The following is a 27,341-nucleotide window of genomic DNA, read 5'->3' on the forward strand; positions in this document are numbered from 1 at the left end:
TTTACATAATACAGACATTCCACATGATATACTTTATTCGATTCATACAACAGTCAAACTCTCATAATTCATAGTCTCTCAAAGGCTCAGTCACATCACTAGAATCACATTTATATTAATTAAATTTACTAAATCACACGTTAATGCTTGCGATGCTTAATGTGCACCGACAATCCTACTGGTTTCTCGACGTAGATATGTTTCTTCACGACGACCGGGTACGGCTTGGCTACGTGCACCGCGTATGGCTTCGGGACTTCAACGTACTCCTTGTGCACTACGGGAACTTCCACTGGAACCTTGTACGGCACGTACACTGGCCGATCAACCGGCACGTGGACCTTCTTCTCGACATACACGGGAACCTTCTTCTCGATGTAAACGGGCACTTTCTTGGTGATGGTCACCTCCTTGCCCACGTGGTGGTCATCAAAGTCAACAATGTCATCATGGTCCTCCAGCTCGTACAGGCCACGCTTCTCGATCTTTTTACTTTCGGAGTCAATAGCCGCACCGGCAACGAGGGCCACCGCCACAGACAGAACGACGAAAACCTGGAAAATAGGCAAAGCATTTTATAATCCTCAAGGAACAATCAAAAAGCCCTAAAACTTACCTTCATGATTGATCACACCTTACAAACACCGATGCAGTACCCCCCAAGTGAACTAAGAAACGAACCTCAACTGACTGTTGACCAGCTGGACATCACCTCGAACCTTTATAGTTAATGTTTCTCCACATGTACCAGTCCAACAATTTCATCACTCGTGTGCGCACTCAGGCCCGAATGTTCATGAATGTTTTTAAAAAACTAAAGCTTCCAATTAGGCTTTTCTGAGCGTCTATTTTTGCGACATCTGCGACAGAAACAGCGCGCAGCTCTGCGACCACGCCCAACATGCTCACAGTGTCAAACATTACCAAACATCTCTGCGCTGCTGACCGCAGGAGGTCGACACTGCGAGTCACGTCACGTGACCGATCGTCGCAAAATTCGTCCAAGCGAGGGAAAAACGAATTTCCCAAGTTACCGCTACGCTGGGGTGCCAAGATCGGTGAACCAAACTGTTGCCTATGAACTTTTGGGTAGATGTTCAAAGCAGGGGGGGCAACGTGTAAGTGTTTTTGTTTATAGTTTTTTTCAACGCCACTTTTTATTAATACATTAATACGATTGATGACCTTGTGATAACGCTAAACACTTTTCTTCCCATTAAAGCAAATCGGATGCTTGATTGTTCTTGGCCTCCAAATTAATTATGAGCAGTTTCCTACGGAATTGGTATTTTTTCTTTAATGGCCATACAAAAATGATATATAAAAATTCAAAAATCTTTATCTTTTGAAGGAATTTTTTGATCGATTTGGTGTCTTGGGCAAAGTTGTAGGTATGGATATGGACTACAGTGAAAAAAAATGATAGCTTTTGCACTAAGATTTTTGTTACAGATATTTAAGTATTTTCAAAACTACGGAAACTAGCGTTATATTTTTTAATTCATCCCCTAATGTACTGTCTACAAGGAGATTTACAACCAAATTTGCCTCATTTTACAGTCATATTGTTGCAGGATTGGGTCCGTAAGTTTGAAATTTTTTGAATAAGAAGACAACAACTTCCTTGGTTTCTGTGCACCCTTAACACATTAAAAATTTCCTCCCACTAGAGGGTGAAACTTGGTCGGTTAATGGCAAGTCAAATGCCATTGAAATATTTAAGTTTGAAAAAAGGCCTCCTGATTTTCAAGCCAAACATAAACTTTGAAAAATATTTGCTGCGGCTATTCATGAAAACTGATTATTTCACTGCCATTATTTCATTTGTTTTTTTTTTCCTCAAGCATATAAAAAAAAATCCGTTACCAAAAATACGGATAGTGTGTAATTTGTCATTTACATTGGATTTAATTTCGCCATCTGAATATGAGTCAATTCTAATTTCACTGAGTTTGGTTTTAAACATTGAAACATTTGTTTCAGAAATATTTGGAAAATAGTTCAGCTCTTAAAAAAGAGATATTACAGAACTGTCAATTTCTGTACATTATAGAAAAATACATAAAAAAAATGTTTTAATTGATTTTTAAATGGCTATTACTTTAAAACATTGCATTTATCAATAATAATTAAGTAAATTTGGGTTTTAAATATTTGATCCACATAAACTTCAAATAATTTTGACTGCCTATTAAAAAGAAAAGCATAAAAAATAACCAACTCTAATGTAGTTCCTGCAAAAAAAAATCATATTTCTCGATTTTTTTAGGTCCATATGAAAGCTTATAAGTCCTTTTAAAAATAAACTGTGGAGTTTTACAATTATCTAATAAAAATGAAAAGATTTTGGATTCATAAAACATTTTTCAGTGGGTAATATATCATGGCGTTGCCTTTTGTGGTTAATAAGCTTTGCTAAACAAAATGTTGAGAATAAATTTTAGGAAAGTTTTAGGAGAGAACTATGGTGAATAAGGCCTTCTACATACAGAATCAGTCTTTTTCAAATCTTTGTGTGACACCCTTATTTGAAATAAGTTTCGTTGAAAAAGTTCCTCATTCTTTACAAAAGCATTCCGAGCCTACAAATGGAAGTTCTTTCTTATTGGGCCTTAACACTGTTCTGTATATTTTTTGCCATTCAGAATTCACGATTTTTCCTATTTTCAATGAGTCTGTCGTTTCGTTGTTGGTTGTATAAGGTATCAGATTTGAGTCCAAAATTTAAAAAAAATATCTTTAAATTAATATTATTTTCTAAGATCACAACAACTGAAAATTGCTTTCTTCCTTCTATATGTCATCTGTTTATATTAAGTCTAATATTTGCAATTCCAAAGAAACATTACAGGCTATTTGATATTGGTGAACCTAAACTCTACGAAGTATACCAAAGTTTTTAATAAAATAATTATTGAATATTGGGGACGATGTAAAACACTAAACGACTTAAAAATTTCAAAATATTTTTTAGCTTGTTTACTTATTCAGCCTCCTGTGATCAAAGTTTGATTTTACGTAACTGTTCCCATTCCCCATGGGCCATGGGGCTATAAATCTAAAGTTATATACCTAATTTAATGAAAAATAAACTTTGCAGCTATGAAACTTTTAGCTGTTCAGAGTATAAAATTAGGACTGCCAAAAACAAATGAAATAACGGGATCATCCATAAACCATGTGGACACTTTAGGGGGGAGGAGGGGGGTCGTTATGGCGATTGTCCACGATCCATACCATTTTTTGTATGGACAATTGTCCACGAGAGGGGGGGGGGGGTAACAGATTTCCAAAAAAGTGTACACATGGTTTATGGATGGTCGCAACACAGAGTACGATAATTCGATCAATCCTTTATATCAATGTTTGATTATAGTAACTCAACTACTTGTTCCCGAGCATGGGTAAATAACGAGGGAATTGCGTAATAATACCTTTCTCTGGTATCAATACCAAATTTTGGTATTCCTGGACCCTTTAAAATTTGTCTTGAGGATTATGCAAGAGCAAAATGTGGTATCATACCAATTAAAGGTATTGTTTTGTCAATGGTCGAACACCAAATATTGGTATTCTTTTGGTATAACAGTATTTTATCAAATTCCTCTGAAACTATGGGAAAATTATGACCAATTTTGACAAAATAATTAATTTTGCGCTAAAATGATGTCTCAAAGCGAATGCTTTAATTGAAAACCGGAAATTTCAAACTAGATTTTAAACATTTTTGATATGCTCCCTAAAGAAATGACTTGAAATTGTGGAAAATTTTCTAAGTCAGGATGGCACATTTTGGTATTATTATTGTTTGTAGTGTTTCATCAAATTCCTCTGAAACTATGGGAATTTTTTTATAAATTTTGAGGAGATATTTAATTTTGCGCTAAAATGACTTGAAACCCAAAAATGTCAAAGCTTATTTTCAATTTTTTTGTATACCCGCTAATTTTTTTTAGATCGTTGAAATTTCTCTTAGTCGGGATAACCAAATACTTTGAAAACAGAGTAAATCGAAAGATTATTGAATTTTGGTGGATTTCAATCCAGTTTCATTTTAATAACACTTAATTTTCAATCTTGTTATTTTTCAGAAGCTTCAAGAACTTCAAGCACAGGCCGTTCATCAATGACAAATGCATTCGGTGTGGTGAAGAATATCACTAAGAACAACATGGAATCATCAGGTGAGTAGATTTGGCTGTTGCATATGGATCATTACCGTTTTTTCACTAACTGCAACTGCTGCACTAAAAATGGTATGAAAATGCCAAATTTTGGTATTACTTGTGCAAATACCAGCGACCGAAATGTGCTCTTGGTTGCCCAGTAATAGATGGTAAAATACTATGAAATCATACCAAAATCATGTATGTGGAAGACCACAGGAATACCAAAATCTGATTTTCCAAGGGCACGGATATAACTAAAAATAAAACCATGGCAATACCAAGTTTTGGTATTCCAGCAATGTTCAAAAATCCTAAAGACCTTAACTTGGTATTGAAATGGTGTTATTTTGAGGTATTATTTTACCCTTGGAATAACATGGTTTGGTATTGTTGTGCCTTTTCACATACAAGACTTTGGTATGATTTTATTTTGGTCCCTGTTATTTGCCCAAGTAATACCAAAATGTGGTATTCCCGGGTTATTTAACCCTACTCGGGTTGATGTACTTTAAACAGTTTCCTATCAAACTCAATATGATTTCTTAGTATTCTGTTTGTATTTAATTCGTATTTTTCATTAACAAAAATACATCAACCTGTAAATGTCACCCCAGCTATCAAAGTCACTCTGAAATACGGTATCCATGTTTGTTTAGGTAATGGTAGTTATAAACTTATAAAATTTATCTTTAATTGTAATAAATGATTTATGATAATACAAATTAATAACAATAACATATATTTTGTTATAATAAATGTAAATTATGGCTAATAATGATACGAAGAAATATCTTCGTCGATAAACAAAAAATAGAGAGTTCCCATTCCATAGCAATAAAAATATTGGATGAAAAACACCCGTTCTTAATCTGATAGAACAAAAAAATCCAATTAAGATTTGCTATTTTATTTATTTATTTATTTTATTTATTTATTTATTCCGTATCGTAACTTAAGACATTGTCTTTTTTAATGTTACATTGTGTGTTCTGCTTGAATTCAATTAACTTTAATAAACTAAAACTAACTTTGGTTCTCTTAATTAACTAATGGTTTAGATTGAGGTTGATAAGCAGATCACGCTTGAAAATATATTTGGAAGGAGTTTGTTTTAACGTTACAGGTAGACTATTCCAATTTACGATGCCTCTTGCAAAAAACGATTGACTATAATAAAATGAGCTATGATTAGGTATAAGAAAGCTAAATGTTCTGGTGTTTCGAAAAGGTAATAACTTTCCAAATAGGTAAGTGGGTTTCTTGGAGTTGATGATCCTATGCAATACCATACATGAACGAAATTTATAAAAATTAGAAAAATTACATCCAATTAGTCTTTTCTGTAAATGTGAAACATGAGAATATCGATTTAAATTGAAAACATATCTTACGCATGCGTTTAATGCAATACGTAATCTATCCACGTGCATACCAGAAGCATTAGAATATATAAAATCAGTATAAATGAAGTGTGGAAAAATAAGTGATTTAAATAAACTAAGCTTAGTTTCAATATCAAGGTGTTTAGTTGTCAAAGTAAGCTGTTTTAAAGCAATGTAAATTTTCTTGCACTGAGATTTAATTTGAAGATCCCATTCTAAATTATTTTTAAAAATAAGTCCCAGATTATTTGCTTCTGTAACAAAAGAAATTTGTGAACCATTCATATTCAAGTTCGGAAAATCAGGTGGTATTTTTAATTTACTGATTAATAATGCTTTTGTTTTAGTAGGATTTATAGATAATAAATTAGTTTCGGACCAAGAATTAATCTGATTTAAATCAAAATTAATTTTATAGCTTATATCAGGTATGCTGAAGTTTTCACTTGAGCAGAAATATATTTGTACGTCATCAGCAAATAAATGTACTGAACAGTATTTTAAGACACCAGGCAAATCATTGATAAACAAGGAAAACAGTAACGGTCCAAGAATAGATCCTTGTGGAACTCCAGACTCGCATAAAATAAAGGATGACATGATTCCGTTTAAGAAAACTGCTTGATAACGATCAGATAAGTAACTGTTTAATAATTTAGCTGCAGGATTAGAAAAATTGTAAGCAGAAATAAGTTTATTCACAAGTTTTACATGAGAGACCCGGTCGAACGCTTTAGCGAAATCAATAAGTAATAGAATTGCAATTCCCTTTTTGTCAACAGTAAGCGCTATATCATCGTGAACTTTCATAAGTGCGGTTTCAGTGCTGTGATTTTTTCTAAAACCGGATTGAAAAGGGTGTAAAAAGTTCATGTCAGAAATATATTGAGAAATTTGATCTTTGATTATCCTTTCGAAAACTTTAGAAAGCGTACACAAGAGGCTTATTGGTCTAAGATTTGAAATTTCAGATGATCCACTCTTTTTAGTGATTGGAATCACTTTCACACGTTTCCAGTTCATTGGGAACTTAGAAGTTGTTATGATAGTATTGAAAAGATGTACAAAGAATGGCATAAGAAAAGGAAAAATAATTTTAATAAAGGTAATTGGGAGATTGTCAAGTCCAGCAGCGTTAGATTTGATTGAGTTGATAGCAGTGACTATTTCATAAGCATTAATTTGTTGAAATTGAAAGCAATTTGGTAAATGAGAATATTGAATATTACATGGAACACGTTCGCTGTAATTAGAAGCAAAATAATTGTTAACCTCCTCAGCTGAATTAGGACTGCAGATATTATTGTTTTTACTTTTTGAAACACCTAGATTTTTTATATTTTTCCACAGCTGTTTGCCCGGAAGATTTAAGTTAAGGCGTTGTTTATCATATTTACACTTTGCTGTTTTAATTAAGGAATTCACAATGTTTCTTAATCTTTTATAATTACTATGATCAAAAGTATTTTTTGAACTTTTCCAAGTATTGTAAGCCAAATTCCTATTAATAATAGCTCGTTCGATGTCGGAATTGAACCAATTTCGTGCTAATCTCGTTTTTTTAAATTGTAAAGGAAAAACCTGTTCGTGTATTATGAATAAATGATTATCTAAAATATTGAGAAGCATGTCGGAATCATTAATACACAAAAAATCATTGACATTAACACGCGAAATTGCTTCTACGAGTGCATGATTATCATAGTGATTGTAATCACGATACCAATAACCGTCTGGGTCAGTGCACCTCTCGAGGTTTAAAGTAGCAAATAATAAATCATGAGAAGATATTCCAGGCATAGAAACTTGATTACATCTCAATACTAGATCAGGTGAATTAGTTAAAAATAAATCTAAAAGCGAGCAACCATTATTATAGAAAAAAGTTGGCTCAGAATTAATGCAAGTAAAAGACATACTTGAGATTGTATCCATAAATTCAATTGATTTCCTAGATTGTTTTCTTAAGTCGGTATTAAAATCACCAATGAAAAAAGAATGGTCATATTTTAAACAAAATTCTTCGATATGTGTCCGTAACAAGTAGGAACAATCGTTTGGCGGAGGGTTGTAGTAAATAGCCAACAATATACGATTTCCATTACAATGCAATTCTAGTATCAGATAATCGGATTCAAACCGTCCATTTGTGGAAACACCACTAAGAGATTTCTTAAGAATTTTACAGCTAATATTTTGCCTTAGATAAACACAAACGCCCCCACCATGTCTATTACGGTTTTGACGCATTAAGTTATAACCTTGAATAGCGATAGTTGAGTCAGTTACAGAATCATCTAACCAAGTTTCAGTGAAGCAGATAATATCCACTTTACTATTAATGAAATTTTGTTTAAGTTCTTCAAATTTAGATAAACGACGGGCGCAAAGACTTTGAACATTAATATGGCATATATTCAATTTATCATCAATTAAACAGGCATTCATTACAGCTCTAGGTATCAGAAAATTTGCAGAGACATCATTATTATCAGAATCAAACATAGTAAATAAAGTGAGCACTTAGTTTCAAGCGAAATCCGCATACCAAACCATCATTTACTAGACCATTATTAATAAAAGAGAACCATGACTTAAAACTAACCAAAAAATCATTTGAAAAAGATATAGATCGAGGCATATTAATAAAAAATAGATTACTGATCAAAAACTAATATCGGCTGGCGAAAAAAAAAGTTCAATTTGAACACACAAAAAAAAACAAAAATCATACGTGGAAGACGGTCCACAGCTTCCAGCAACAGCAACAACATCGTTCTTGTAACAGCAACAAAGCAGCAACCCCGCTGTCGAAGCACCCATGTTGGTGGTAAAATGTCCAGCATAGTCCATCAGCAGCAAAACTTTTAGGAAGGAAGGAGTCATAGGATTGATAAGGAAAGGAGTCAAAGGATGAACGTGGAAGGAAGAAAGAAAAACTTGTTGGAAAGGTATATGTTGACTTTACAGCATAATTCATCAGCAGCATTACTTTTAGGAAGGAAGGAGTCACAGGATTGATAAGGAACGGAGTCAAAGGATGAACGTGGAAGGAAGAAAGAAAAACTTGTTGGAAGGGTAAATTTTGACTTTTAGGAGGGGTTGGAATCAAAGGAAAAAAGGAGTTGGAATCATAGGATGAACGTGGGAAGGAAAAGAGCAACTTCGGGGAAAGGGTTCACTTTTGTCGCGCCAGTTGTTCAGCACACTGCACCAATACTGGCGAAGACTGGCCTTGGCGCTTCACGTAGACCGCGCCATTCCTGGTGAACACCTGGGTGAAAACTCCAGCTTTCTTCATCTTCAGTGCTTCACTACGAATTTCCCTGGCCAGTTTCGTAAGGTTTTCGTTGATGAAAATTCTTTTGTCAGCATCGAAACCGATATGCCGCAGCGACAGGCTCCGATTCGTCAAATAGCGCCGGTAAAAGTCGTTTCGCACGTTACGGAGGGCAAACTGACAAAGAATTGGTGGTGCTGATCCAGCTACGATCGGCAGCTTAGCCAGACGCTGCACGTCAACAATCGGAGCATGGGCGTAACCGAGCACCGTGGCGATGTTCCGAAAGAAGTGAACAAGATCCTCAGTCAGTTGATAAGGTATCCCGGAAATGATCAACTCCGACGCCCGTTCCAGCCTAGCGACTTCCTCGGCAGTTTGTTGCAGCCCGAACTCGACGGCAATCACCTGGCGATTCATGGTGTCCATTTGTTCTCCGCATTCCTTTCTCAGAGCGACAAACTCATCCTCAAGATCGTCGATACTCGTTTTGCACGCATCGATTTTGGATTCCAAACGCGAATTTGAGTGGAACAGCAGCTTTTTCATGTTGCGCCATAGATCGTTCATATTCTCCACCTCGTCTGGATACTCAAGATTGTTCAAATCCTCCCTGGAGCGTTTCAAGGCTTGTCCATCTTCGTCAACCGTTGTTGTGGTGCCGCCAGCTGCAGAACGAGTCTTTGTTTTGTTCGACATTGTACACACCACTTTGACGGCGAGAGTTGTCAAAAGACGGTGAAGAACGGAGAGAAAGCAGCGACCGATAAGACGATACTGAAGGGTGTCGGAGGTTGACTTTGTGACAACGTGGAAGACCCACTTAGTTTTTTTCTTACTTAGCTGGCTTTAAAACACAGGCTGGAGGCAAACTCGATGTTGATCCGATTTAGCCGATACTCGCGGTCAGGTTTCACAACTTTTTGGATAACGCAGAGCTCAAAACGCGGAAAAACTGCCGAATTGTTTTTGACCACAAGACTCGCTTACTCTTCACTTGACATCCCTTCAGGATTTCACTAGAATGGATAAAAAAAGAATTTCCCCGTACTTCATCAAAGACAAAGGGCATGGAAATGCGTCTCTCTAAAGCTCTCCCGGTCAAAGAACCATCCACCAACGCCACCCACTCTCACATTGCACGAGTTCTCAAGTTCTACACGCGGAACGAAAAAAGTAGAAGCACGTCAAGTATTTGACTGTGTAAACTTCACTCCACGGAAGAAGAAAAAACGAAGTCAAATGTGAGAAGGCGACACTTCATCTATTCGTTCAACTACTTGAGTTGATTCGCACTCTTGGCCACTTGCTCTGGGAGGTGCAAATTTGTTTGAGGAAATTAATTCATTTGTTTGCTCACCTGGAAATTGAAATTTGTGACGCTGAGGGTATTGTTGGTACTATAAGTAATGTTGGAAATTTTCGTTTGCTAAAATCATCAAATTAGGGTCGTGGCAAAATTTGCGATGCATTAGAGATTTGTGTCTTGCGTGAATCGACCAAAATCAACGACTAGTCGGCAGTGTATGTGAATTATTTTTTTTAATGCGCCATTGATTGCACAAAATTTTGCCATCGTAATTTATGTGCCCAACAACCCTGCACAGTCTCCAGACGAGCAAAAAATAAAAAAAAGAGGGGCTCCCAATACAGAAATTATGCGCTTTATCATGGCCATTTTTTAAAACCCCAAACCACTAAACTGTAAACGCAAATTAAAACCGGCGGAAAATATACCCACTTTTTTGTCCCAACTTGATTCACATTCATTTTTCATGACTTCACACCGCCGCCGCGTATTTTGCCCATTTTGCCGCATGAAACTGGCAGATGCTGTGTGCGGAGTTCGATTTCAAAAACGAGATTTATTGAAATGGAAAGTACAAAAGTGTGGCGATTAGCAGGGCTTTTTTTGTTTGCTGTGTACTTCAGTGGTGGTGGTGGCCCACTATTTTCAAACAGGTATGAAATGGGCCATCAAATGCTCAGTTTGCCGGCTAAAGTGAGCATTTTCATCAATATAGAGGAGGAAAAAAAAAGTGCGCGTTGACCATTTCGCAGAAATTGATGACATGGGAGTTAAAGCCAATCTGAGCGAGCGATATGTGCAATTCAGCTAAATAATTTAATGTTGGGATGATTTATGATTTTAGCGATGTAATTTTAATGCTCTATTTAAGCCACAATTATCCAATGAGCGTTTTATGCTTTACGGATTATTCTATAATGTCGATGGGAATCATAAAATCAAAATACCTTACTTTTTCCATGCTATCAATAACTGTGAATCTCAGATAATGATTTTTCCATCAGTAATATTTTGTTTTGTTTTATTTTTTTTTGTAATGTATTGCAACAAAAAATAATAGAAATGCAAATATAAATAACAAACCATACGACATCATTCTGTCTATTTTTATTTCAAAATAAGCATAATTATTATCATAAATATTTTCAATGAACAAGGTATATTCTCATTTCTTAAAATGGAATATTTGTTTTAGCTATTTTAGGCTTCTGAATATGTTCCGAAAAGGGGAATATTCCTAAATTGGGGTCCTAACTTCATGGTTATGCAGCAATTCCCCACGCAAAACAGCATGATTCAAGAGAAGGTCTCTGATGGAGCCCGTATTTTATTTTTTGGCCATTAGGGTGACCTACGCCGTTTTAGAATGTTCCAAAAAATTCCATTATTGTTGATTTTCACAAAAACCACATTATTCGACAAATTCATAACTCCGCGCCATTTCAACCGATTTTAGTTGTTTTAGACGCAAATGAAAGTTTATTAGAAACTCATAATTTGAAAATAATTAAAAGTTTCAAAAATCTAACCTGACATTTGAAAAGCTCGTTTGAACACAGTATTTATTTTAAGAAAATCATGTAGAATTGCGTCGATTAAAATGGAGTGGAGTTATGTTTTTTTGTTTATAATTATTTGCTTATATTGGCAATTTGCGGCGATAAATATTAAGCTAACCTAGGACAGAAAGAGGAGAGACAGAATTGAAGATCGCGACAACAGTTTTTTCAAACCTTTTGTCACATGGTGGATAGATCCAGACAGGGCACTGGCAGTTATAAGGGGAAAGGAGGTGAAGAAGCTAAGGGCCATTCATTCTAAGTGTAATATTTGGTTGAACTAGCTTTTTAGGGGTCTTCCATTAACCGAAACAGAAGGTGTCGGAGAATGTCCCACATAGTTGACACACGATAATTTCTTTTCGTGTTTCGTCATCTATGGGACGACGTTTTTTTGTTTGCAAAAATCAACGAAAATGGCAATTTTTTGGACCACCCTAGCACGGCATAGATCAATGTAATGGCCAAACAAAAAATACGGATCAATTGAAGAACATGCTGTATTGCACAGTCCAACAAAAATCCTGGGCAAGCTCAACTCAAGGGAATTTTTCAAAAATATTAAGACAGCGCCAAATGGAAGGGATAATTTTTGTCCCTGATCACGAATCAATAGGCAATTTTTCGATATCCCGTGACGGAGGGCGTACGACCCTTTTCATTTTCGAGCGTTCAAAAACGTGATTTTGAATTATTTGTAGACTGAAACGGTGATGGTTAGAAAATTTAATATCAAAAGGATTTTTATATAAAATTGGATAACTGATTTGATAGCGAATTCAGAATTCCAAAAAAACATTTTTTTTTTCATTGAATAAAATATAGAAATAGATCCAAAAACTCTGTTATTTTTCATTACTTCTAATCTAATCTAATCTAACCCTATCGCAGCCAGTCTTTCGAGGGCACCCTGGAGAATTAACGCCTAGCATCTTCTTGTCATTATCAACATTTGCAGTGCGACATTGCATGAGAATGCATTGAAACATCACAAACGTTAAAGCGGCCAGGCCAACTGAGTAAAGTTTACCGCAAAGATGATTCGTTGAATTGGATTGAGTTTGAGCACGAATTCTTTTCTAAATCTACAGGGGAGGAAGAAACGTGGGGATCCCCCGCTCACGTTCCTGTTTGTTTTGGCAATTTATCGTTAGGAGCACCATGCTTAGAAGTTTTGGTGCTCCGGGACCCTCTAGAATGGGACATAGTATATCCACAAATGCCCTGGACACTATTTGCCATGGTTATAGCGCCACAACTCGCTCTCTGTTAATGTGATAATATTGGAATATTTATTAGAAAAGACATAAATAAACAGAACATTCATGTTTCAGATTGAACTGATTTATTAAAAAAGATTTGAAGTATAATAAACAATTTGTCATTTTTCATTACTTAACTGGGAAATTTAGTGTACTTTTCGAATCTAACAAATAAACCAAAAATGTTTTTTTTTTTTCATTTAAAAATAAATTTTACATTGTAAACTTTGTAATTTTCTAACATTGCAGGATTTTTTTTTAGAGTGTAACAATGTTCTGCAGACAATTACAATTAAAAATGATGTATAAACATAAGGGATTTTAAGAAAAAAAAGTTATGCAAGAGTTGGTCGTCGTTAATCATGGCCGTTCAAGGTCACCCGCGATGGAACGAACAACAAAACAAAGAGAAACAACTTTTTTTCGTAGAATCGCAATAACTCGTAACCAAATAGTTTATGTGTGTAGGGTACGTTATCCATTTGTGGACCCCTTTCCTATAGTGGACCTTCTGGAGGGGTTTTTTATCAAAAAATCAGAAAAATCATAATTTCAAGCGTGTTGTTGTCTACATATCTTTTATTGGGGATGTTCAGCATCATTTAAAACAATGTTGACTGACATTGAATTATCCTTTTCACCAAAATAAGTGTTTTGAGTTCGACATTTGAAATCCGCCATGGCCACTAGCATTTTCACAACAAAACTGCTTTTATATTTTATGATTGAATTAACTATCCAATCATTTTTTGACTGATTATTTAACTTCAGTAAGTCGAAATAATGTAAGTTTAAGGAACTTTACTAAAATAAAGCGAAGAACTGCTCATTTTCGAGCAAAAATTAGGGGGGTCCAATATAGGACAACGAAAATCCAAACTTTTCCAAAAGTTGACCCCTGTTAATTTAACCTTCAAAAATGAAGAAAACTGTGTAGTTAAGCAAAAGTTTCGCTTAAACATACAATAAATGCTTGTTGTAATCCACCTAAACGTATATTTTTTTCAATTATGAGTATAAATATAGCTGTTTTCAAGCTAAAAGTACCAAAAATGCTAATGCCGTAAGAATTTATAATACATCATAACTAAGGCTATCAACTCTTGCTGAGCAAAAATCCGTACACTTTGCCGATATGACTCCACGGTATAACAAAAACTGTCAATGAATTATTTAGATAAATTAAATTTAATAAATTTGAGAATTAAAAACATGAAACTGTGTCGTTTTTACAGCTAACAAATTTCACAAAATGCTATCAGAGTGCTTATGACTTGCACGTTTAAGTATTCATCAAATATGCCGTGATTTGAATCAAATCATTATGTTCCTCAATTTATTTTTCAAATAATGTGATAAATTTTCAAGGTGAAAAACTTATTTCTATTGAATCGTTTATCGAAAGACACGCTGAAATTTAGGATAGACCATGAGCACGCGTTTTTTAATTTTTTGATTCGATTGTGAGTAGCGGGACCTCGTAGTTACTCTGCAACGTGTTTTTCGGAGCCTTTTATTTTTCATAATTCCTTCTTTTATCATCGTTGATTGGAAGGCACGCCGCCGGTTTAGTTCGTTCAAGTTATTGATTCAATTGCATTACAATCGGTTTCGTGGTGTCCTGTTTTCTTTTCGTATATATTCGTTGATCTTAATAATTTATTGCAACTGGCAGTTTTAGTATTAACTCGTCAAACTATCGATTTTATGAAGAATAAAGCGTATTTTATTAACTGTTTTTGAAATTTGCTCGCGTTATCTAAATTGTACAAACAGTAAAAATATACTGATAAGTCCAGCCCATAGCACTACTGCTCGGTTGGCATGCGTTGGATTAAAAACTTTTTAAATAATCAATTATTTATCTTTTCGCAGCCGGCTGCCTGAGATTTAAAATTTTCAACCGATAAACAAAATGCTCATGGTCACATCACTGCCACTCGTGAATCCTGACCTCATACCCATCTACTAACCCCCTCAAAACTCATGTGATACTTTGTCGGAGATGCAGTCGATTGGGCGGTCTCTATCACTCAAGTATCGGACTAAGATTCCCATCCACTTCCCCGTGACTCTACCACTGGTCGTGGCCGGCGCCGGTATTGATCAGCATGATAGGGGCCTTTGAGAAGTTGCGAAGCGAGGAAAGATAGCTCCTACTCACTCATCTTCCACGGCTCGTGGATGTAACTTCTGGAGGTCCTGGTCAATAACGGAGTATCAACTGACTTATGCTTATGCTTATGAATATCTGTTTTTGTTGTTCAAAGCCAAATTTGTTAACAAAACATATTTGTTTATGATGAACACTTTTCAAAATAAATGCTGAAAAGTAACACTTTTCAGCACTCAAATGGGTGCTGAAAAGTTGAACTTTTCAGCACTTGTTTCGAAAAGTAACACTTTTCAACATTTTTTTGATTTAAACGATTTATTGACAAAATACATGAAAATTTGACATAAAATTTTACTCAGTGTGTGTTTTTTGGAATTGCAAAAAATGTTGTATAAAACTCGTTGCAAAACTTGATTTTTTCAGCACTTTTCGTATTTATCCAACTCGGTGAACCTCGTTGGATAAATGTACGACTCGTGCTGAAAAAATCCTCTTTTTGCAACTTGTTGCATAAACTACTATTATAGTTGTTTGTAATTGTATGCCCTACAACTCGGTACAACATTGTTACACTCTTTAAAAACACGAAATTTTAAAATGAAAATAGCAATATTTTCAAGATGAAAAAATAACCCTTCCGGGTTATTAAAATTGGAACAATTTTTGACAAATGGCAGGGTTTTAAAGATATTTTTGTATTTTTTTTTGTCGATGAAGAATACGGATCAAATCAAATCAGGCGTAAAACTTTACATAAAAGTCATTTTGAAAACAAATTTCCTTATCATTCTCAGGCTACAAAAATTACCCCTTAGGACACAGTTTCACGCAAATCGCAGAGGAGTCGGGGCAACTTTTTACGATTTCGTGTATGTTGGCGGAGAATTACCTAATAGAAGTAGCGATTATTTTTATTTCATTGTATGTTTTTAGAAAGCTCGTCTGATTTCCTACAATTTTTCTCCATATATAAAACATTGCCATTTTTTTTCAATTCCTTTTTTTGTAGTAACTAAAATAGGAAACGATTAATATTCCTTAGCCTTTAAATTTATTTAGCGCACTTCCTTCTGAAGATTTTATAAAAGAAAAGAAGAATCTAATTCCAAGCACGTAAATTTCTGCTCGAAATGTGCAGATTGTCCGAGCATGCTGCATTTAAATTTACACCAAAATAAGAACCCTACTCTTTTTTTCCATCAACAGTCTTCAGGAAATGCACCCTTTCACACCTGGAGCAGTTCGCACCAAACACGACGCTGCCTGGCCGATGATTGGAAGTTCACTCGCCGGCGCCCCTTTTGAGCGCAGATACAACACGGAATACAATAACAGGAGATGCAATTTACCTTCGCCAAATCAGGGTACGATTTCGTGTAAAACATTCCTCAACAGTTTTTTCACCTCCCTTTTTGAGAAATCGCGTCCTTTCAGAGTTGTTCAGGTGGTTCTATTTGGCCATTTTTCGCAGCTCAGCAACTCTCGTTTGGGCGACGCCACGTGGCCACCAGCGCGGAATTCTGTAATGCAATGTGCACACAACACTTTCACCCACCCTTCGCATTCTGGGAATGGGGTTGTGGGTGGTGTTGTGCGCCCGGGATGCGAGAATTCCCACAGGTGAGTCCACGACACCTTCGCTTTTGTGTGACACACGGTCCCGGAAAATGCCATCGACAAGCAGCAACGACGACGACGACGGTTGGCTTGGGGCGAAAAGTCGTGCTTCTTTTCCACCACCTCTACCTTCTTTGGGTGGACAAGTCTCGTGAATGCATGGCAGTACATCTGGATCTGGACGGTGTTTTATGATCTTCATAAATTATCGCCAACGTTTTCAATTATTCGCGAGTGTCACCGTTCGTTTGGGGCGCGATGATTGTCACACGTGTGTGTGTTGTGCATGTGTGAATTGGGGAGTTGAACCTTTTATGGATGTTACCTGAGGCGCATCGGAAGCAGTTGTAAGCAGTAATGGAATAGATCATGCAATTTTGATGTGATAATTGATCATTTCGTGTCTCTGGGTAAAAAACCTGCCTGGATAGAGTCGCTTGTCGGCAGTTGGACGCACAATCTAATAGTCATCACTTCTTATGCGCTCATTTTACCGATAACATTCATTCATTCGGCGACTCAACTATTGACGAAATGTCCCGCACTTGGAGACAGTTGCACAAAAGAACATTAAAGAAGCGCGTAAGTTGTTTAAACTTTGATTCAAAGAAAACTCTTTAAAAAATAAGGAAACTGTCAATTAGAAATAAATGCGAATACAAGTAACTTCACAAAAGTAATGCTTAAGGAACTGGTCATTTATCCATTTTAAACCAATTTTTTTAAAAAAAAATTGGTCTTGAATAAGGCTACCAACTCTTGCTGAGCAAAAATCCGTACACTTTGCCGATATGACACCATGGTATAACAAAAACTGTCAATGAATGATTAAGATAAATTAAACTAAATATATTTGAGAATTAAAAATATAAAATTAAGTCGTTTTTACAGCTAAAATATTTCACAAAATGCTATCAGAGTGCTTATGACTTGCACGTTTAAAAGTATTCATAAAATAAACCGTGATTTGAATCAAATCATTATGGTCTTCAATTTTTTTTGTAAAACGTTTTAAAGTTTACGAAATGTCAAGTTTGCTTTTACGAATGATATCGTTCTCAGTGTTTTCACGAACACTTTTCCAGAGTTTTTTTTTTTATTAAAGGTCTTATAACATGTGAAACACATCAGTTTATAGGAAACTCTAGATTTTAATTCAAATGTTCAAAGGTTTTCACAAGTTTTAAAAAGCATTTGGATCTTTTAATGGATAAATATATTTAGTAAGGAATGTCTAAAAGAACAATTCTAGAGTGTTTTGCCTTCCTCACCTTACTGAGGAAAGGCTATAAAATCACTCGGAAAATGAACTTTTTAATTAGACCTCCTAGACCTACCTTCATTTGTACATATCGACTCAGAATCACCAGCTGAGCAAATGTCTGTGTGTTTGGCTGTATGTAGACATGTGTACCAAATCATTGTCACTGGAATATCTCTTCACAGGCTCAACCGATTTTGGCCGGAATGGTTTCAATCGATCCGTATTAACGTCCCCTAAGTTGCTATTTAAATTCATGCAGTTTTATCATGTATTTATAAAGTTATGTTAAAAAAACTGTTTCATATTAAACTAAAATTATGGTAAAAAGGGTGGTTTTTCATGGAACCCTCACATGTTACATATTTTTAGAAAGCATATGAGAAGACCTTTTAGGTGGAGTAAGAATTTTCAAGATCTGACTTACCTATCTTAAATTACAAGCAGTTTGAAAAATGGTCTGAATTCACATAACCGCAACTGGTCGGGTCTGATAGCCACGAAAAAGCCGTGTAGAGGGATGCCATTTTCCTCAAAGGACGTGTTTGTATAATCTTGACCAAAAGTCTGTAGGTAGTCTGTTTTTTTACTCATCACTTATTTTTATTAGGACCTCTTAGGTGCTGCGAACGTTTGGGGAGATCCATAAACATGTGGACACTTTAGGACAGCGATTCTCAACGGGGGTACCGGGCCTACTTGATTTGCATGGTAGGGGGTACCAGCCTAGAAGAAGGTTGAGAATCGCTGCTTTAGGGGGTTCGAAATCACTGTAAATGAGAGGAAGGCACCAACCACCTAAATCCACCTTTTTTTTAAAAGGTCCTCTTAACATATGAAAGAAAAAAAATAAAAAAAAATAATCAAGGAAAACTCTCCCTTTATATCAAATTCAAAGTTAAATTAAAATGTCTAATTAACAAAAGCTTTGACCAAATCAAAAAAGAAATTCAATATTCAAAAATTGCTAAAATTCCATACAAATCCGTATTATGGGTGAAATTCCCCACAAAAATTCCGGCCTGTTAAAAATCCGCGAGGAGGGTCGAAAATCCGTATAAGCATAAGCATAAGCATATGCATAAGCATAAGCATAGGTGCCCACCCGCAGTTGCTACTCCGTTATTGACCAGGACCTCCAGAAGTTACATCCACGAGCCGTGGAAGATGAGTGGGAGCTATCTTTCCTCGCTTCGCAACTTCTCAAAGGCCCCTATCATGCTGACCAATACCGGCGCCGGCCACGACCAGTGGTAGAGTCACGGGGAAGTGGATGGGAATATTAGTCCGATACTTGAGTGATAGAGACCGCCCAATCGACTGCATCTCCGACAAAGTATCACATGAGTTTTGAGGGGGTTAGTAGATGGGTATGAGGTCAGGATTCACGAGTGGCAGTGATGTGACCTTGAGCATTTTGTTTATCGGTTGAAAATTTTAAATCTTAGGCAGCCAGCTGCGGAAAGATCGATAATCGATTATTTAAAAAGTTTTTTTTATCGCACGCGTGCCAGCCGAGCAGTAGTGCTATGGGCTGGACTTATCAGTATATTTTTACTGATTTTAACAATTTAGATAACGCGAGCATATTTCAAAAAAATAAATAAATGACGCTTTACGACGAAAATTATCGCGAAAAAACAGGACTGCACGTCCCCAGAAGCACCGCACTTATGATGGCATTATTCAATTATTATGACCAATCACTCCATGCACACAAATAGCGACACAAAAGAGACAAAAATTATCACGAAAAAACAGGACTGCGCGTCCCCAGAAGCACTGCACTTATCAAGAGGGTCGAAAATCCGTATGGTAAGGAAAAAATCCATACAGTTGGTAGCCTTAGTCTTAACTATGAAATTGATAAAATAAATTACCGAGTTTTCGTCCATAGAAAATAACAGACTAATAAGGTGACTCTTAGAAAAACTCATTTTCATCTTTTCGAATTCTTTGTGAGGCTGATTCTCTCAGAAGCTATTGCCCGATTTTCAATGTTCCAGAAAGGAAGTAGTAGGTAATTTCATAATATTTTTTTTCAGAAATATGTTTTGCAAGGGCGCTTTTTTGTCATGTATTTTTTAAATGCAAAAACGAAATAAAATCGAAAATTTACACCTAAAGGTAACTGTAACTTAGAAATGGTAAAGTACTTTTCGAATTGAAATTAAATATTTCTTTAAAAAATAGTTTGAATATTGTTTTAGCCGTGTTTTCAATATTTTGAAGAAAAGATTTTTTTAAATAATTTTATCTCATTAACCAGATTTTGCACCATCACGCACTATGGCTCAGCAGATGTCTCTAAAATAAATCGAAAAATAGAAAAAAAAGTATTTTGGTAATTAAACTTTTAGTGATACAAAGTTGAATTAAAATAGTAGTTTAGGCAACAAGTTGCAAAAAGAATATTTTTTCAGCGCGAGTCGTACATTTATCCAACGAGGTTCACCGACGAGTAATGAAAAAATCAAGTGTTGCATTAAGTTCTATACAACATTTTTTGCAATTCCGAAAAACACCATATGAACAGAATTATTAGTCAAATGTCCATATATTTAATCAACGAATCGTTTCAATAAAAAAAATGTTGAAAAGTATTACTTTTCCAAACAAGTGATGAAAAGTTCAACTTTTCGATTCTGTTATTGTTGGTACGAAGTTCAATTATCCGAAGGTTTGTATGAGGCGACTTCGGAGAATCAAATCACGAAGACATTTTTTAAAATATTTTTTCATCATCTTATCTTTAACATCAAATTCGTTTCTACAACCACATTTAATTTAAACTTGAATTGTTGATTGCATTAAAAATTAACCAAATGCATTTTCTCAATATTTTGTCTCTGCCATTTTGGCCGCCATCTTGTAACTACAAATTCTAAACCTCTTTAGAGTAGATTATTATTCAAATCTAATCTCGACAGTCAAAAATTAGAAAAAGGATATTTTTTGAGTTGGTTATCCAATGTGAAATTTATCCGAAGCCTTCGGATAATTGAGTCTGGACTGCATTGCACAGTGGTCGGAAACGCAAATTTAGCAGGAATAATTTATTTCCGCTTCAGGAATGCATTTTCGAGCTTTGGTGTCTAAGAAACATTTGTTAAAAATAAAATTCTACATCTTTTGGTCAAAACGATATTAGGGTGGTCCAACAATTACTAATATTTTCAAAAACTATCTTCGCTTCTAGATGAGATAGATGTATACTTTCTTCCACAGTATTGTAGTACTAGCTATTTCAAACAACTTTGTCGAAGACACCAAATCTCTATCTCTTAATCTGATCAATCTACAGCATTTTATATGAAAAGCAGTAGGGTGGCCCATCAAAAAAGGGTTTTTATTGCGTATCTTTTTTGTATTATTTTTGGCAATTTTGCTGTCTTCTGGACATATTTAGAGCATAAAAATACGCGTCTTTTGAAATGTCAACGAAGTCGCTAGGTCATTTTGGTAAAAAGTTACAGCGTTTTTAAAGTTTTTAATAGGCCTTTTTCAAATGTTTGTATCTTTTCGAGGGGGACACAAAAAAATACGCTCCGCAGTGCATCTGAAAGCTCAAAACTTCTTCTTTAATATGAATATAAAATCTCAAAAGGGTTTTTCTTAAACCCAAGTTACAGCGATTTAAAAATGGTCATTTTATGAGATTTTGTACCATGCCCTATGAGGAAATTTACATGAATATCGCATTAATCAGTATCAAAACTTCTCTTAGTGAGCTCAAATGCAGGTAAAATTGATTTGTGGACAAACGTGGTCGAACCTGGTTTTTATGGCAACTAGGGTGGTCTTAGATGAACTAGGGTGGTTCATATTCGTTCACTCTTATAAGATATGTTTGTTTTAAATTCGCATAGAAAGAAAAATAAAAAAAAACATTTAAAATTAAAATTAAACCTGTTTTAAATAGAAAAGCAGCTGAGGATATGATATCTCATTAGGGTGGCTCAAATCAATTACAAAATAAAAAGATTAAAGATTTTATTATTTCTCTAAGTTTTCATAAATCGACTTTTATTTTTATTTTTTAATAGGATAAAGCTTTCCATGCATTTTCTTTGACAAAAGGAGTCATTTTGTATAATTTGTATGCCAATACGAGGATCCTTTTCCAATTTATATCTTTTTACCTAAAAATGCAAATCCATTATTTTCGGTGCATTTAAATCATAACCTACCACTTTTTTAAGACGCTAAATCGATAAGAAAATGTATCATGATTACGAATATTCACATTCCCATTTTGTATGGGCAAAATTGTATGAAGCTTTGTATGGAACAACTAATGATGCAAAATGGCACCCTTACACACAGTAAATGCATGGAAAGTTTTATCCTATTAAAAACACAAATAAAAGTCGATTTACGAAAACGTAGAGAAATAATAATATGTTAAAATAGATTTTCTAACGTAAAAAAATCTTTAATCTTTTTATTTGCTAATCAATTTGTGATTAGGGTTCACATATCATATCCTCAGCTGCTTTACTATTTAAAACAGGTTATGTATTTAAATTTCAAATGTTTTTTTTTAATTTTTCTTTCTATGCGAATTTAAAAAAAAAACATATTTCATAAGAGTGAACGAATATGAAACACCCTAGTTCATCTAAGACCACCCTAGTTGCCATAAAAACCAGGTTCGACCACGTTTATCCACAAATCAATTTTACCTGCATTTGAGCTCACTGAGAGCAGTTTTGATATTGATTAATGCGATATTCATGTAAATTTTCTCATAGAGCATGGTACAAAATCTCATAAAATGACCATTTTTAAATCGCTGTAACTTGAGTTCAAGAAAAACCCTTTTAAGATTTTATATTCATATTAAAGAAGAAATTTTGAGCTTTCAGATGCACTGCGGAGCGTATTTTTTTGTGTCCCCTCGAAAAGATACAAACATTTGAAAAAGGCCTATTAAAAACTTTAAAAACGCTGTAACTTTTTACCAAAATGACCTAGCGACTTCGTTGACATTTCAAAAGACGCGTATTTTTATGCTCTAAATATGTCCAGAAGACAGCAAAATTGCCAAAAATAATACAAAAAAGATACGCAATAAAAACACTTTTTTGATGGGCCACCCTACTGCTTTTCATATAAAATGCTGTAGATTGATCAGATTAAGAGATAGAGATTTGGTGTCTTCGACAAAGTTGTTTGAAATGGCTAGTACTACAATACTGTTGAAGAAAGTATACCTCTATCTCATCTAGAAGCGAAGATAGTTTTTGAAAATATTAGTAATTGTTGGACCACCCTAATATCGTTTTGACCAAAAGATGTAGAATTTTATTTTTAACAAATGCTTCTTAGACACCGAAGCTCGAAAATGCATTCCTGAAGCGGAAATAAATTATTCCTGCTAAATTTGCGTTTCCGACCACTGTGCATTGGTAAAATAGGTTTCTCAAACAGTAGACCTACATAATTTCTGCTTGTACAGTCATCCCACATATTCGGAACACCCACAAATTCGGAACAATTTTATGATAATTTGTCAATAGCATGCCAAAAGTAGCTTTTCTGTCGACCTTACTATTTTTAGAACCTTCATTTGGACATTATCTTGCTATTTCACTAGTAAAAGTAGTACTTTTTGAACAAAAAACTTCATTCCAAGAATATTTTGTCCAGAGTAGCAAAACACTGCCTCAAAATGGCCTGTTTCATAATTGTGGGATGTTATTGTGCATCCCACAATTGTGGAACACCTGAATTTAACTGATATTTTCACAAAAAAAGTTATCAAACCATGTATAAAACATCACTAAGCTTGAGTTTCATTGGTTTCAGTGTGTGAAGTCATTATTTGGTAATAAATATGTACTCCTGGAGAGATCCAAAGTTTGTTTACATTCGTAAGAAAAAAGTGTTCCGAATTTGTGGATTTCAAAGGTCAAAGTAATTCTTCAAAAACTTCATATAAAAGTTAAAATTTGCAGATGTTCGATACAGCATTCGAAAGATCGCAAGAAAAGCTTTCAAATGAAGGTAAAAGCGAATCATTAAGTTAAATTATCGATTTGCTATGATTTTTTGAACATTGGCCGATCTGGAAACCGTTCCGAATATGTGGGATGACTGTAATATTAAATCAATTTGCAAAATTTATTTTACACGCAGGCTTTTTACACGCTACGGAAACATTTTTTTTTTCGCTGTGAAAAAAAATTGTTGACTTGATATCAAACTCAATTACCCGTTGTCACAATCGCTCTACATTGATCTCAGCGAGATCAATTTCCATTACTTGGTTCAACACCACTCATCGCCGAGGACCGGAAAACAATTTCGAAACAATCACTGTCCTTAACTTCCCCCGCTCGTCCTCCTCCTCAATGACTCTTTCCCAACGCTCTCGAGTGCCCCACACAAAGTGGCAATTTTTGCGCCTCTCGCGATCGAGACATTTACCCAATAATGACCATTATTCATCATCATCAACCTGGCCGCCAGGCCGCCGGCGAATCTTGCTCCATCGATCTCATCCACGATCGGCGGTTGATGAAGTGGAAAGAAATAGAAATTGGAAAAATGGCACACTGCGCTACACAGAAAAAGTAAGCTATTCGAGGTTGAGAGACCCAGTCGCCGGGGTGGCCACCGGAGGCCAATACTCCGATTGCTCGCTCGCGAAAGAGGTGATTATCAACGGCGGCCAAAAACGAGGGGAACAACTACAGCACAAATGAAGTGGATAATTGTCGGCGGGGGGTTGCATAATCGAATCTGGCGCGCGGAAAGTGAAACTAACACGTGGAGAAAGGTTATTTGTTTACATTTTTTGGGGGGATTTATTCGCTACTTTGTGTGTTGGGACGTTACCCAATCGGAACAATTGCACTGTTACCAGACAGACTAGAGAGGATTCGTTGCGGGAACGGACTTGTCGGACGTGAATGTGCTTTCAGCAGTAGGAAATTTAACGGTCATTTTGAAAACTGACAGCGTGACTACTCAAAATTGGGTTAAACTCTTGTAACGTTTTCGTTTGGAGCCTGGTTTCGCACGAGTGCTTGTCTGGAGTTTTTTTTTTGTTTTTTTTTTTAAAGGTCCAATAAACCAAATTTTCAGTTGTTGCTTTTTGGGTGTTCTTGAAACCTCCTTGAGTCAGGGTTATTGAAGAACACCCAAAAAGCAAAAACTGAAAATTTGGTTTATTGGACCTTTTCAAAAAAAAACTCCGGTTGTGTTTTTTTGAAGTTGGCCTTACATTTTGACAACACTGTGTGCGGTACTTGTGCGAAACTAACCTTCAAACGAAGGCAATTTGGCAAGTGCTGATTTAGTGCTTTCACGCCTGACAAGTCGGCGCTTTTTGCGGTTCATGTCCCGATTACTGATCGTTGTTGGCACGATGGGACGGGATGTGATGGTGCTGCTCCTGGTGTTTTGGCTTGTCGTCGGCCGGTTTGGCAGCTGGCACCACGCTTTTCACCTCCTTCTTGGACGATTCAGCGTACTCCTGCTGGTCGGGATGATGCTCCTGGCTTTCGTGGCTTGCCTGATGAGACCGTTCATCGACCACGTGGATCGGATCGCGGATATAGCTGGGACCCACGTGGTGCTGTTCGTCCTGTTGATGTTGGTGATGCTGGTACTGCTCTTCCTGCTGATGTTGGTGATGCTTGTACTGCTCGTAACGGTGCTGATACTCTTCACTCTCCTTGTCCTCATAAACTGGTTTTTCGACGTACACTGGGTACGGCTTCTGGACTTCGACCTTGTGGTACACCGGGACATGAACCGGTTTCTCAACTTCTACTGGCACTGGGCGATCGACGTGCTTGATGACCTCCTTCTCGATGTACACGGGGTATGGCTTCGGAACGTGGACGGGGTACGGCTTGTCAACGGGAACCTCGACTCTATGAACTACCGGAACGGGAACCTCAACGCGGACCGGAACTTTCTTCTCGACTATCACGGGGACCTTCTTCTCGATGTAAACTGGGACTTCTTTCTCCACGTGGACCGGATACGGGACCGGGCGGTCAACGTGAACCTCCTTCTCAACGTACACTGGGACCTTCTTCTCAACATGGACCGGATATGGAACCTTCACTGGATATGGCACGGGGCGATCCACCGGATATGGAACATGCTTTTCGATGTAAACTGGAACCTTCTTCTCCACGGTCACCGGGTAAGGCACGGGTCGGTCGATATGAACTGGGACCTTCTTCTCGACGTACACGTGCTTTTCCACCTCAACCGGATACGGCACTTTCACCTCCTTGTGGATCACCGTTTGGTGATCCTCGTGGATATAGTCATCATAATGGCGACTCGACGCCACACTGCCGGAATCAACTCCAAACGACGGCTTGAACCCACCGTGCAACTCCGGTTCGGCTCCATATCCGAAATCAAACAGGCCACGCTTCTCCTGCACTTTGGCGTCACTTTCTTCCACTTTGGACTCCGTCTTTTCCGAATCCTTGTCCGCTTCCACCTTCTCAGCAGGCTTTTCGATGGCCGCTCCAACGGCTATGGCCAAAGCCATCGACAGTACTAAGAATAACTAGACAAAGAAACAATTAGCCACTATTCACAATCTGGTGTATTCGTTTGGTCAAACAGTCCTTATTCACAATCACTTTTCATTAGAATCATGTCCAAACGAATACACAATAGTCACATACACACAATCAAACAAACACACACCTTCATGGTAGAAATCCCACCACTTGGAAAACACTGAGACAGAGAGAGAGAGCGCTGCACAACCCCCGATCGGTCAATCGATCCGCAAGCAAATGATGGTCCGGCCACATTCAACCGTGCATTTTATATGGCCACTTGTTTTCCGGGCAGTAGATTTTTTTTTATTTCGGCGCTTTTCCACCTCACCACCGCCCCGTACAAAGATGGTGATCAAAACAAAAGAAAGATGGAAATATCGAGAAAAGGTAAGGTGAGGTTGGAGGATATGAGAAGTGGAGAGATCTTTTTTGGCGTTGATGTTTGCCCAAGATCGTGAGAGAATGCGAGCTCACTTGCAGTGCAAGGTTGGGTGGGTGAGATGGTGCGGTATGAAATTTCAATAAACTTTGCTTAAGTTAATTAATTGGGTTGGGTCAGTTGATGAGTCTCAAGAATAATATTGTTATTCTGTTTAAGTTCAATGTTTTTGAACTAAGAAAAATCATTAAGTTTTGCTCAAAATATGGTCGTTAACAATTAACACTTTAAAACCTTAAACCCCACATCAGTTTGAACGGCAATTTCAGCTCGCTACAGTTATCGATCATAAATCAACCAAACCAACCTAGGTAATATCTATAACATTGTAGAATTTTAAAACTTAGTTTGATAAATTCTAGAGCTCTTTTTGAATAGGTCCTATAAACATATGAAAGACAATA

At 36.3% G+C, this 27,341-nt stretch overlaps 1 protein-coding gene across 1 annotated transcript; it reads right to left on the reverse strand.

Annotated features, from left to right (window-relative positions):
* Positions 1 to 26,866, reverse strand: LOC120423116 (uncharacterized). The gene is made up of 4 exons (XM_039586797.2): positions 26,641 to 26,866; positions 25,314 to 26,497; positions 8,772 to 9,444; positions 1 to 554 (listed from the first exon to the last, which is right to left on the reverse strand). The coding sequence occupies exons 1-4, from the start codon at positions 26,644 to 26,646 to the stop codon at positions 141 to 143; spliced, it is 2,277 nt and encodes a 758-aa protein (XP_039442731.2). The 5' UTR covers positions 26,647 to 26,866; the 3' UTR covers positions 1 to 140.
* Between the last annotated feature and the right edge of the window lie 475 nt (positions 26,867 to 27,341).

This window comes from Culex pipiens, chromosome 2 (genome assembly GCF_016801865.2).
Source record: "Culex pipiens pallens isolate TS chromosome 2, TS_CPP_V2, whole genome shotgun sequence".
Taxonomy (NCBI): Eukaryota; Metazoa; Arthropoda; class Insecta; order Diptera; family Culicidae; genus Culex; species Culex pipiens.